Raw genomic sequence first — 13,199 nt, 5'->3', positions numbered from 1 at the left:
TTTTTAGATTTCTTTTTTTTTCAAATATATATCTTTGATCTCGTTTCTACAAAAAAATTTCTTGTGCAGTTCCATCCTTATAACACTTTTTTTTAAACGTTCATCTTTCTTATTTTTTTCAAACTTCATATTTTCTTATTGTTTTTTTTTTAATGTACTACATATCGCGGACTAATTTTACTGGCTTCCTAAATTATTACATTTTCTTCTTTATTATTAATTTCAACGTGTAGAACTATAGAAAAAGTTACTGCATCTAAATTCTGATTTAATCTCCTAAGATCTAATGCGCAAATTGTTCTGAAATTACCTATATAACATTACGTGTATCTCAGAATTTTCTTTTTTTTTCATTATTAGAAATGTATAGGGGTAATTTATTATAAATGACGTTTTCAAATTTACTTAATAATTGTTTGCTATTTCTTAGATCTTACTCGATTTTGTGATAAGTTGTTGTAGTAATTTTTATCTATTGAAAATTACGTAAGTGTCTGCAATGTCTTTTTTTCATATTTCTTTTAATGTAAGCCCTGAAAATTGTTGAAATACTGGTTTATATCTCAGAATTTATCTTTATTAATTCTTAATTTATTTTATTATTTTTTTTTATCCACTGTTTTATTTCTAAAGTTTTACTATGTTTACTATAATATTGAGCGAGTCATTATGTAATATCATTGTTATATTGATTCTTCACATTGAGATGCACTATTTTGCATCAATTGTCTTTTTTTTAATTATTTAAGATTGATTTTATGCACATGTGCTAAAATCAATTACGATCACAATTGTAACGTCATTGTGCATTTTTACAATGCCATTCACAAGACGAGAATCGGTAGTTTTCGTATTTTAGTTTCTTATTAATGTGTAGAAATTTTCCACTCTATCGGTTGGCTCATTAATGTCGCCACACAGACTATACTAGTCATCTGGATCCAAACCTATAAGTTCCGCCTGAAGGCGCCCCTTAGTCTTGCAGCAAATCGTAAGACAGAAGATTCTCAGTGCAAGTCGAAAGTGTGGCGACATGCCCGTTAGAATAATGAACTTCCAGAGGGAATTGAGTACACCAAACCACACAATACCGAAATGGACAAGAGGATTCTGAAATTCTTCGCCTGTGATACTTTCATACACCTTCACAACAATTAGCGGACTCCATGAGATCCAGAATGAGAATATCAAGGCGAAGGACATTGTATGACTGGGATTGGCTAGATTCTCTGCCAGAGCCGTCGCATATTCCTTATCGTGGATTGGTGCTCCGGACTTCAGGCGACGCATCATTATAAATATATAGCCATAGTTGTGGACAATGGAAATGACGCTAGGACCTAAGACTAGGATGGCCAGGGTGGCACTGTATGCGGCCATATTGCCCCATTTGAGCATACAAACGTATGCTTCTTCATCGAACTGTGCTTTGTTGAAGCCTAGAAGAGGTGGACAGCACAGCATAGCTGCAGAAATCCATGTAAACGCCATCCAACATTGGCATCTGCAATCAAAAGAAAAGATAATTTCGATTGCTCAGAATAAGAAACGAATAACTCGCAGTTGGAAAATTTTATAGGAGAGCGATTTGAAGCTGAGATTTTACATGCAGAGTACAGTATTTTTGAGATTCAAAATCTCTATAACTTTGAAAATAATTATTTTTCGAAATTCAAAATCGAGTTGTTCGGCTTATATGTATTCTGAGTCGTAGATTTATCCCCCACAAAAGGTTAAGGGTATAAAAAGTTCACTGTTGGTTTTTTTGTGCAGCGTTTGTGAATAATAATTTGCTTAGAAATATTTATGAATTGAAGAAAATTTAATTAATAATATTTTTTTAAATGAAAAATTAAAAATATTGAGGAAGGGTACTGTAGATGCGGGGGTAAATTTGACACCCTGTTGTTCGGAAGCTATTCTATAAATCTAGCACTTTAGGATAGTCCTTACCGATCGGACATATTAGGTAGGATCGGTCGGATCGGTAAAGACCATCCATAAGTGCTAGAATTAAAGAAAAGCTTTACGAACATCAGGGTGGAAAAGTCGCCCTTGGAGGGCAAAGTCACACGACTGTTTCAAAAAGAAGCAGGTTCATCTTTGCAGTTATTTACCCATTACTTAGACTCAATGTTTAGCCAGATGGCTTAATTTTACATTTTTTTTATTAACCAAGATGTGTCGGTCAATTTTGACTTCAATATTAAATAAAGCCGAAGGGTTTAATATAGATTTTTAAAAAAAGACAATAAAATTGTTTGTTTATTTAAGATTTCAAAACACTTGGAAACTGGATTAAATCATCAGTCTGAAACCCGTTTTTTAAGTATCCGAGTTTATGTCCTTTAAAATCTTTAACTTCGTAGTAGTTTGATTTTAAAAATAAATTTTATAAAATGGCAAGAGATCAAAGTTTTCCAAAACTTCTCAATCTGGCAAACTTATTTTGAAATTATTAATCGTACTAAAATAATTCTAAAACGGTTCTGGAAATTTGACTTCAGTTTTTGAAAATGAAGAGGGGTAGAAGGTTCTAGAAAACAAAAAACAAAACCAAAAATATTTTCTAAAGCCATTTTAGATCGTTTGCTAATTATTATTATACTTATTTCTTAAGGAAATTTTCTTAACGTTTTAAGCGCAAATATATAGATTTTATTGACTACTGTGGGGGAGATTCAAATAAGTGCATAGGTGAATTTGAAAAGTCAAGGGTTAGCTTATTTTTGGACAAGTAGAGTCAAATGGACCAGGCCATATAAGGGCCTTGACAGACATGAGGATTAGCCGAGAGGAGGCTTATCGTAATTATATTCACTAAGTCGTCTTTCGACTTAAGTCGCAAGTGTGTCTAGGGCAGAACCTAGAGAATCTACGGAATACTCATGTAATCTGTACATTGAATTCGAGTTGGTACTTGAGGAATTCGGAGAACCCATATAATTTAGGGAACTCACGGGAAACTCACAGGAAGCCCATTTTCAGGAAACCCGGGGAACTCATATATTCTTTAGGGAGCTTATGGGGAACTCATACGTTTTTTTTTAGAGATCCTAGGGAACTCACATATATTTTCCGAGAACACGGGGAAAATCATAAATATTTTCCAGGGAACCCATGGAGAACTCTGGGAACCTATATATTATTTCGAGGAAGCGGAAACTCGAGACTTTTCGATTTCTTATATTAGTTACCCCTTATGGAAAGGGTTCGTGCGGATGGTCGGTTCCCAAGAAGCAAAATAGCTGCCTTATAAAACCAAGTATTAGACAAGTCTTTTAGTGCACTTTTAAAAGACTTAAAGTGACAAATTTCTGTTGAAATTCCTGTAGAAGCTCTTAAGATCTTTAAGAGTTTGCCACTTTACTTATTTATAGTAATCTCAGTGATGGAATCAAGAACGTTATAAGCAAATAAAAATATCTTTGGTTCTATAATGCCTTACTTGGGGAATTATACAAGACTATATTAAGAAAAAAATGTTTCTTGGGTTGGTCCCATGCTCGGTGGTGCCTCAGTTTCCTCTAAGTCTTCGAATAATGAACAAATCAGAATCAAGGATTTTATGGAGCTCAGTTTAATAACAAAATCCACTATAAAGAGGACAATACAGGAAATATTATTTATCAATTCGTTAAGAAAAAGAGCTCCTACGAGTGAATCTACTGATATACACAATATAAGATATATTAACATCGATTTATTGTACAGCATGAAGTCTTTTGTTGGAATGCAATCTTAAACACTTGAAATGTTTTGCGAGTTGCAGATATTTTCAATACCTTTCCAAAATATCTAAATTTGTTTAAAGCGGGTAATTATTTTAGGAATAATTGTAATTTTACTATATAAAAATAGAAAAAAAACCTTCAAAAAAACCGACAATTGTTTTTACTGACTAGGGTCCATTACATTGATTAAACTTAAGACTATTCCTGCGCCGAATATTTAGAAAAAAAAAACTTGAGCAGTGTTTTACCTGGTTTTCGTTTGAACCGTCTCATATCGAAGAGGTTTTCGAACTGCCAAATATCTATCTACTGAAATCCACATGAATGTGTACACAGTGACCGACCACAGGGTCACTTCCAAGTATCCTATGAAGCGACAGAGAATATCTCCGTAAATCCACTCTCCAGTTAGGGCCGGATACACAGATAGGGGCACTATCAGTAGTCCACATAGTAAATCGGCGACCGCCAGCGACAGCAAATAATAATTTATTACTTCTGATGGACCTTTGAGTTAAAACAAAAAAGAATATTATTGACTTTAGAAACATAGTTTAGAACGGATGAATAGACTTACCTCTAAAATTAAGGAATGTTGCTATAATAAGAATATTAGAAGCGACTATGGCGACGCCCAGGACGAGAATAAGACCTGACTTCGTAAGAGCCTCCAGGGTTGAGTGGTAGACCTGCCAATGACTCAGCCCTTGCAGGTGCATCGTTGCACCTCGCATTCGGTCATGACGTTTCTTCCCGCGAAATAGTAACTGGCCCTTTCTCCAGTTTTACAGTCCCATTTGCTATTTGATATTTTCTTATATCACCTGTATACATTTAATCTCAAAATAAAACACGTTGAGGCGGTGCTGCTCAATATAGAATTTTCCAATTTTTAGAGTGATAGGAAAAAAGTCTAAAAAGTTGGTCGCTTGTAATTGAATTTCAAGCGCCAGGAAATTAACACTCAAAAATCAGATATAATAATTTCCACCTTTTAGCATTCAATATTGCTAACTGGCGAAAGAGATAGGTGTTAAGCTGAAGCAACAGTCAGTGATGGAATATTATTTTGTCACCGTTCCATTTCACTCCAAAATTATCTGAAAATAGAAAAAGAACAATTTTAAGCATTTATAAAATTATTAATTTAGACGATGTCTAAAATAATTAATATTTTGATACGGTGGAAACACTAATTGTTAACAACTTGGCTGAAATATTCTATATAGGAGAGAAAACCTTAATCCGGAACCTGATCTAAATGGCAACACTTTTAATTAAAACTTAACAAATATGAACTGATTTTCGATATATTTGAAGCACAAAAAATCATGATGATTAGATAGTGATATAGATAATATATAAGTAAAAATTTAGTACTGCGTTTCTTAAGGAAAAATTCAGTAGGGGAAAGTACCCACGGTTCGTAATGACTAAATTTTCTTGTTTCACAATAAATGTGATTCATCTCACACATATTTTAAAAACTATCTCTGATAAAGTTTTTATGGTATGAGATTTTTAGTATCACTCCAAGTTTCATTCAAGTTTAACTACACAAGAATAAAACTATAACTAAATAAATAGTAATTAACAAAAAGAATTTCATAAATTGATAGCACCAATTTTTCAGTGAAATTCAACGTACTATAATATTATAGAAAAATATAGAAAACAAAAAATAAATTAAAATAAATAAAAATACAAACAAAATACGTAATTTTTTATTAAAATGTAGAGCCATAATAAAGAGTTTGAAAGTTTTAACAAGGGGCATGACATTTCCTATGTTTCCCATGTGTTTCTAGCGAGCCGAAAAAACTTTTGAGTTTATTAGCTGTTTTCTGTCATTGTAGAATGAATTAGCAAAAAATTCTAATACAAAATAAAAGCCAATTTAATAACGAAGAGGCAACCGAAAACCCCAAACTGGCAATCTACGTAGTTTTGGAGATATCTCGTGAAATCTGTACGAAAACAGGGAAAAAATTACACTAAAACCAGTCGCATTTTTCAGATCTAATGTCACCCCCCTGGTTTTAACCAACTTGTATGTTAATTTCGTCGATGAATCTTATTTCTCACGGTTTATTTCATTTTACGGTCGAAAAGTCGATAGACCCTATTTATTGACTTAGAATACAATCTTTTAAACCATTTTTATTAAGAAAAGGCAATTATTAACGAGTAACCAATGATTCCAACAGACATTGACGTTGGAAATTTCAACAAGATAATTTTATAATTTTTTTTCACACGAACTTACTAAGGAGTGGAGAACATTAAATTTTTAGTTATTTTAACTTTCCTAAAAAATTAAGGATCTTAATTTTAATAGAAATATGGAATTTTCTGATCTTCAGGATGAATTTGTAGTTCATTTTTTCTGGAACATCTACTAGTTCCACAAAGCTAAGTAGTTAGATTTTGTGATTCGCACTTAAGCAACGTTTTTCAACAAAAACTTAATACTATACGAAAAAGTTTCGTAATGTTTCGTACTACGTGATTGTGTAAAATACTTTTCGTTTCTTCTAATACCTTTTACGATAGTAAAGTATTATTTGTTTATTTCTTAATAATGTTCAAGTTTCCATGTGATTACATCACTTAATGGCATTGCATGACGAAATATCCACTATATTTCATCCATGTACTTAATTAATAATATAAACATTTTATGGCTCCTTTTCAATAGAGGTAGTTAACAATTTTTAATTTTATTTTATATGAGATACGAATTTGGTTTTTTCCAGATAGGATTGCATTAGGTTTACAGATCTTTTCAAAATGTGCAAGTGAATCGTTTGCTAAGCAAAAATATAATTACAGTTTTGAGACTTCAGATTAGTCTATATGGATGTTTGATATTTTGGGAGCATTCTCGTTTTGTCGTGTTAAAGGGTTAAGATGGTCAAGAAGACTGAAAACATCAAATTATATATATTTTTTAATATAATAAAAGATCTAGCATTGACACCTATAAAATAAACAAAATTAAACTATATTTTCTGAATTTTTTATTTAGACTTTAAAAATTCAACCATTGAGACTTGATTTTCGGACACCTTTTTGAAAAAAAAGACTCTACTATTCGGTAGATAAGATTTCTCAAAGTAGGTTCATCTGAAATCATAAAGCCTAATGAATGTTGTTAGCAAATGGGTGAAACCAGTCTTTGAATAAAAGGTTTTCTGTTTTCTTGATCATAACTTATTTTGCAAGACGAAACGTGGTTATAAAATAAAATATCTCGAAAGCGGTATTTCTTTGTATAAAATCCTCAAAAAGATCCAAGAAATTATTTTCCAAAAAATCCGTCATTCAAGGACTAGTTTAACTCATCTGCTATAATAGGACTCATTTAGTTTTATGATTTCGACAGGGGCCTCTCAACATTTCATTTTTTTCTGTACGTTTTTGCATAGAGGCACTGAACACTATTGGCAAGTTTTTTCCTAAAGAGAATTTATTTATTAGTTTGATATATTTCGAAATTGTGCATTGAAAGCTACCTAAAAATACATATTTCATAATGTTCGCCGAAACAATACAAGAACTACAAGTAAATTTGTTTAAGTCGCGGTGGAATATCTGCAACATTTTTAAAAGGAAAAGTGAAAAATAGCTTCACTTTTTATTAGGCTTGATGAGCCCTTGATTTCAGATGAATCTACTCTGAGTAATCTTGTTTACTGAAAAGTAAAGTTTTTAAAAACGACTCCGAAAATCAGGTTACAGAGATTGAATTTTTAAAATTTTTAAACGAAAATATAGTTCAAATGAAGAACTTTTATGTACTTATTAATTAAATACTCTCTCTGTCCCAAAAAAAAGTCGTACATTCTTTCATTTAAAATGTACTAGCAAACGTACGACTTTTTTCGGGATCGAGGGAGTATTTTTTTAGTAATTTGAACAAAAAATTTAGCGAAAATATCTTGTTTTTAGTCTTTTTGATAACCTCTTATGGTGTCTACGCACTATAGGGTAAAGTGATATAATTTGGAATTAGTGTTACAAGTTGAAAAATTCGCCGGTACAAGTTGGACATGGCTTTTTTCTTGATAAATACAGTACAAAATTTGTTTTTAAGCTCAAGGAATCAAATTATAAAACTAAAGTATTAAAAATATACAAATAAAAATGAAGTACTAAATTTATCAAGACAAAAAGCCCTGTCCAAATTGTACCATTGTCAAAATTGTACCACTGTCCAACTTGTACCACTTTACCCTAAGCAAATTTCGTCAAAAATTGCCTTTAAAAAAATTGACGTTTCTCCCTACAATGATAGGAGAAATTTTTTTCAAAAAGCATTTTTTGAATTTGTTCCTAGTGTATAGACGGCTTTAAAAGCAACTGGCTGAATTAGGGTGGAATAACCGGCTATCGCCATGTTTAGGAAAAAATTAAATTCATTTAATCATAACTTTTGAATCCTTGTTACAAGATAAGTCAAATTTGACACAAAGTTACTTAGATGTATTGGCTCTAGATATGTGAAAACAATAATCTTAGAACATAACGCTGGACTACTTAAAAAACTGATTTTTATTAATAATGCAAAAATAACCATTTCGTCGCCACTTTTTACCACTTTTCGCCAGTTTTGTAAAATTTGTAACCACTTCTCGCCACCCACTTGAAAAGAACCACACTCGGTTATTTTAGGCAATGCTATGAAAAGAATACATTCACCATTTCTCTTTCCTTGTGATCACTTTATTATTACTCTCTTTAAATGATTTTTCTTCACTTTTATTTGAGAAATCAAATTATGGGGCTTTTGCAGAAAGTAAACAATGCAGATTTGACAACTGAGAATGTACGAAGTGAAGTTAGCGTCGCCTATTGAAAAGATATGGCGACAGGTGGTAAAATCAATTCCAGAATATTACCACTTCTCGCCATGCCTCATTTTTATACAAAAATAATATAAAATGAAATATTAATTGACTAAATACAAATTTTATGTATTCCACAAGTGCAATTAAATATTCAATAGACAAATTATTTACCCAAATAGGTATTTTTGGCCTGATGAAAATTTGACGACACTTAGTACATTTGGTAAGAGATGTTGGATTCGATGCACTTGCTTAAAATATTGCTCTAAAAAGTGATCAAAATCGTGAATCCAAAACGAATAATTATTATTTTTCGATTCTATGCGTAGAAGCAGAAACAATACAAAAAAAATTGCGACTCATTTATTTCATGCATTGCGAAAAATAGCGATTTCAATGTAAGTGGCGAGAAGTGGGGCACTGGCGAGAACTGGTGATTCCACCCTATCATATTTAAAAAAAAATCACTTCAATTGATTGTTGTTTAAAAATTTTAAAGCTTTGGGTATTATTAAACCTCTGGTCTAAAGATTTGCTTTTAATCAAGGAAGATTTTAAAGTTTCTGGTTTTTTTTTTCATTTAAAGCATATTCTGTTTTACATAATTCCAAAATATATAATATCTACTTTTGTTTGGTTTTAGTTCAGCATCTAACTAAGTAAGTTAGCAGGGCGATCGCTCTATGATGCAAGTGTCCCGGATTTGAATCTTTTTTGCATATCAGGACATTTTCTGGAATTAAAGGTTTTGGAATATCATTCAATATAGTTTATCTACTTCTACTTTACTCAATTCTCAAAATCTAGGAACTGACAGTCCTATCTTTTATAATACGAAAAAGACTTTTAGTCCCGCTATGGGGGGTGTATGCAAATTAATAAATATTTTTAAAATTAAAATTATTAATTTATAAGATAGAAGTCTTTACAAAAAGAAGATTTAATTAAGCACGTCAACATATTGAATTTTTGTAAATTGATTGACGAAAGTGAAAATTTCATCTTGAGAGTTAAGAGTCATGATGACGATATAAGAAACTACAGCGGAAAACTTTATTTTCATTTCATTGCTGGGAAGTTATAAAAGGAATGGAGGTGGTGGCGCAGAAAGGCGAAAAGAGTGAATGAGCAAAAACACCGGGTATGCGAGCTATGTAAAGGATTAGCTTCTTTCCCACAGACAGAAAGCAGAACGTGCTGCCACATAATAACTTTTCTCGGGCGCAGAATTTTCTATGCGGACAAAAATGGAATTTTGTGCTGTGCAGAACAATGTCTGAAAGCAACTGCCCGTTTTTATATTTATAAAGAGATACTATCGTAGCATTTCCACCCCGTACCTTGAGAGCTTCAACAGTTTCACCCACTCGCGGTCTTTCGGCGATTTATTGAGCAAAGTGGAGAGGACTTGGGAAGAAGGAAGGAATGAACATGATAGAAGAAATGTTTAAATTCCGTGATGTGAGTTGCATTTGGATTTTATGTCGGTCACTTGTCTCAATTAAACTGCAATTGTATAATTTGACTGGAATTTCCGCTTAAATACACCTCTAAGCATTTCCTCTTGATGTCTCTTGTATATCCTTATGACATAAATTTTATTGTCACTACAAACATTTAATATAAGTTGTATTTGCACATAGAATACAATACTAGAGTGTGTGCTAACTGATTTTATATTATATATTTCACTATTTCATTTTATCCTTTCTACCGTTTAACCTACGCATCCCACATTGCCGTATCCGATTTGACACATTGATCATTTATCTCTCACTTAAATATATGAAAGTTTACAAAGAAAATTCTCGGTACGAACCATTTCGGCTTTGCAAGTTTAACATGAGAAATAGTTTAAAACTTTTGCTGACATTTTAATGGTTTCAAGAATTAACTCTTTTGTGAGCTTTTGTGAGGTGACTGCAAATGGGAATGTTTGGAAACCACTTTCCATGATCATTTTGATGTCAAATAAACTATATTCTTAATCAATTTGAAATATGTATTAATTTTTTTTAATAATCCAAAACGGTAAAATATATCATCACAAATTATTTATTAATAATATGCACAAGGTCGACGTGAGCAATAACTCTCAGCTAGGCCTTCTCGTAAGACAGATTTCTAGACACACATTATTTTTTTTATAGGAAGAAGTGTGGTACCTTCGAACAACTCATCTTTGTCTATGTTCTTAATGGAAATCCTAAATGATTGCCAGGGAATGGGCTTTCTTAAGGCAACTAGCCGCCACACCTAGCACCCAGATTCCCCCGAGAGACCCAAGTCCACACGTCCTTTTTCTATTACGATCTTGCCCTCCAATTTATAGGTACAGTAGTGACAAAGACCAAGAACCCAGAAGCCAATGACACCACAGTGGCTTAGACCGTCTTCAGACTATAGGTTTAGCCCAGTTCCCAGTTCCCGAGGGTCTCAAAACCCTAAATAGCAACCGATTTTATTGATTTTTCAAAATGTCGTAGGTTAGGTCATTTGTCCTTAAAAATCCAATCCTAAGTCAAAATTTTCCAAAAAATCTTGACTGATAAGATATTAGAGAAGTTAAGCCATATGGCTAAGCCTTAAGTCTGAAGCCCGTATTAGAAGCGGCCCAGAAGTGGATTTGAATAGTCACGCGTATAACAGCCAGGATTAATGCAAACTTTTACATTCATTCATTTATTTTCAACCGCTTATCCAAATTAACAGCCCATGCTTGTCGATCCTCCGCCACTTCAGGAAGATGTTCGCGTTCGGTTCCAAGACGTTCCAAGACAAGATCCTGAATTTGATTCAGCCACATTGTTCTAGGTCTGCCTCGAGGTCGGCGCCTTCTCACAATGGCTTGCATAGCAAACTTATACAAGTCATAGGAAACAGGTTTACAATAGTATGGTCCAGTTCCATTTAAAAGTAGGAGAAAAAACCCTATTTTGAAGGTGCTCCCTCCCATTCAAGGTGCCGTACTTTCTCCTAAAGGGGATTCGGACCTGTAATGCTCTCATCGCGCTCCACTTTTTAACTCTATCGGGCCTAAAGTAATTATACAAAACTTGAGATTCAACAGTATCTTTCATTATAAATGGACCTTATAAGGACCTGAGGAAAGAGCCTAAAGGCTTCAAATCGTTATTTTAGTAATGAAAGAGGAGAAAGATCTAGGTCAAAATCCGTGTCTTTTTATCTAAATTATTTTTTTTTATGTACAGGACCCTCAAAATTTGAGGGTTATAGAATCAAGTAAAGAATTTTTTAGAACTAATCCTTTTTTGCGAACTCCTACAGTATGGTAATTTAGTCTGATCCTTTATATTTCAAATTTTACGAGCTAAATATTCACGAATATTAGTCTGAGACTGTTTGGGGCTTTGTTTTCTTTTAGAATTATTAAGACAACCTAATGTTCTGTAATGCTTTTCATCATCATATTTTTCAACCGTTTATCCCTATTGCGATCGCGATCCTATGACATCCAGTTTAGCATACACCTGTCGATCCTACGCCACTTCAGGAAAATGTTTGGGTTCGATCTTAAGGCGCTCAAAGGCAAGATCCTGAATTTGTTTCAGTCACTTTGTCTTAGTTTTGCCCTGAGGTCGACGCCTTTCCACAATGAATGTAAAGTTTTTCATAAAAAAAAAATAATTTTGATATAAAATTTCGATGTAATAAAGTTTGCCAATTAGTTAGCAATAATCAGGGGGTATCTAGCCTAATAAGAAGTGCAGCTATTTTTCGCATTACACTGTAGAAATCTTGCAGCCATTGTACTACAACACAAACAATTGCAATTTTTATACGATTTTGGAGAGGATTATGAATTATACATTTTTAGACAATCTACAATTTCGAAATAATTTCATAATTAAAAATAAATTATCTTTTGGAGAAAATTTTCCATTAGTTTATCAGTGTTTCTATACATATATGAAAAAATGATTATCGATAGGCCCTTATCAATTAATAGTGTATTTACGATGAAGCCAGATTATAATATAATTTTTGTCTATAAAATAATTCTCATTAATTTGGGGATACACTGTGGTAAAATTAATCACATGATGTAATAAAATTCACATATTCATTGTAATAATGCACATTGTAAGCTCCTCTATTCGCTAATTGCATCAAAGGAAAAAGCATCCCATGTGCTCAAATGAGATGGTGGCATGGCAATATCAACGAAATCGGGTCACAATTTGTCGGTGCCGTAAACAAATGGCGGCAAAATCAATTACTAATTCAATTACCATGCCTGACGATGATGACACTGTTGACAAGAGCAGATCACTCAACTCTTCTAGTTTCAGAAGCTCAATTTCTCTCCATTTACGAGCTTTTGAAGACGAGAGCGAGTCTTTTGTGAAATGATAATGGGCACATTACGTACCTGCAGTGTAAATTTTATAAGTGCTCTCTTTGCTCATGCCAATCAGGTATTTTTGTGGTTAAAATAAAATAAAATCGGTTAGAGAATATATTCAAATTTATATTATACAATGAAGAATTAACATAAACTTTTACTATTCACTCGTTACAAATCCTATTTTTTATTATTATGTTAATTTATTGCTCAAACTCACTGAAAGAGCAATATAATGCTACTGCTTTT

General features: G+C 32.6%; 1 protein-coding gene across 14 annotated transcripts in view; it reads right to left on the bottom strand.

Moving 5' to 3' along the window:
- Positions 1-201: 201 nt before the first annotated feature.
- The window catches only part of LOC129801915 (G-protein coupled receptor 52), a 33,693-nt gene continuing 20,695 nt past the window's right edge, over positions 202-13,199 (bottom strand). For all 14 annotated transcript variants that reach the window (XM_055847378.1, XM_055847380.1, XM_055847371.1 and 11 more), the window contains 3 exons: positions 4,312-4,834; positions 3,983-4,241; positions 202-1,504 (listed from right to left, as the gene is read on the bottom strand). In XM_055847378.1, coding sequence (XP_055703353.1) covers positions 928-1,504; positions 3,983-4,241; positions 4,312-4,468 — 993 coding nt within the window. In that variant the 5' untranslated portion in view covers positions 4,469-4,834 and the 3' untranslated portion in view covers positions 202-927. The remainder of the gene's footprint in view (positions 1,505-3,982; positions 4,242-4,311; positions 4,835-13,199) is intronic.

Source organism: Phlebotomus papatasi, chromosome 2 (assembly GCF_024763615.1).
Source record: "Phlebotomus papatasi isolate M1 chromosome 2, Ppap_2.1, whole genome shotgun sequence".
Taxonomy (NCBI): domain Eukaryota; kingdom Metazoa; phylum Arthropoda; class Insecta; order Diptera; family Psychodidae; genus Phlebotomus; species Phlebotomus papatasi.
This window is presented reverse-complemented; position numbering and strand designations above follow the sequence as displayed.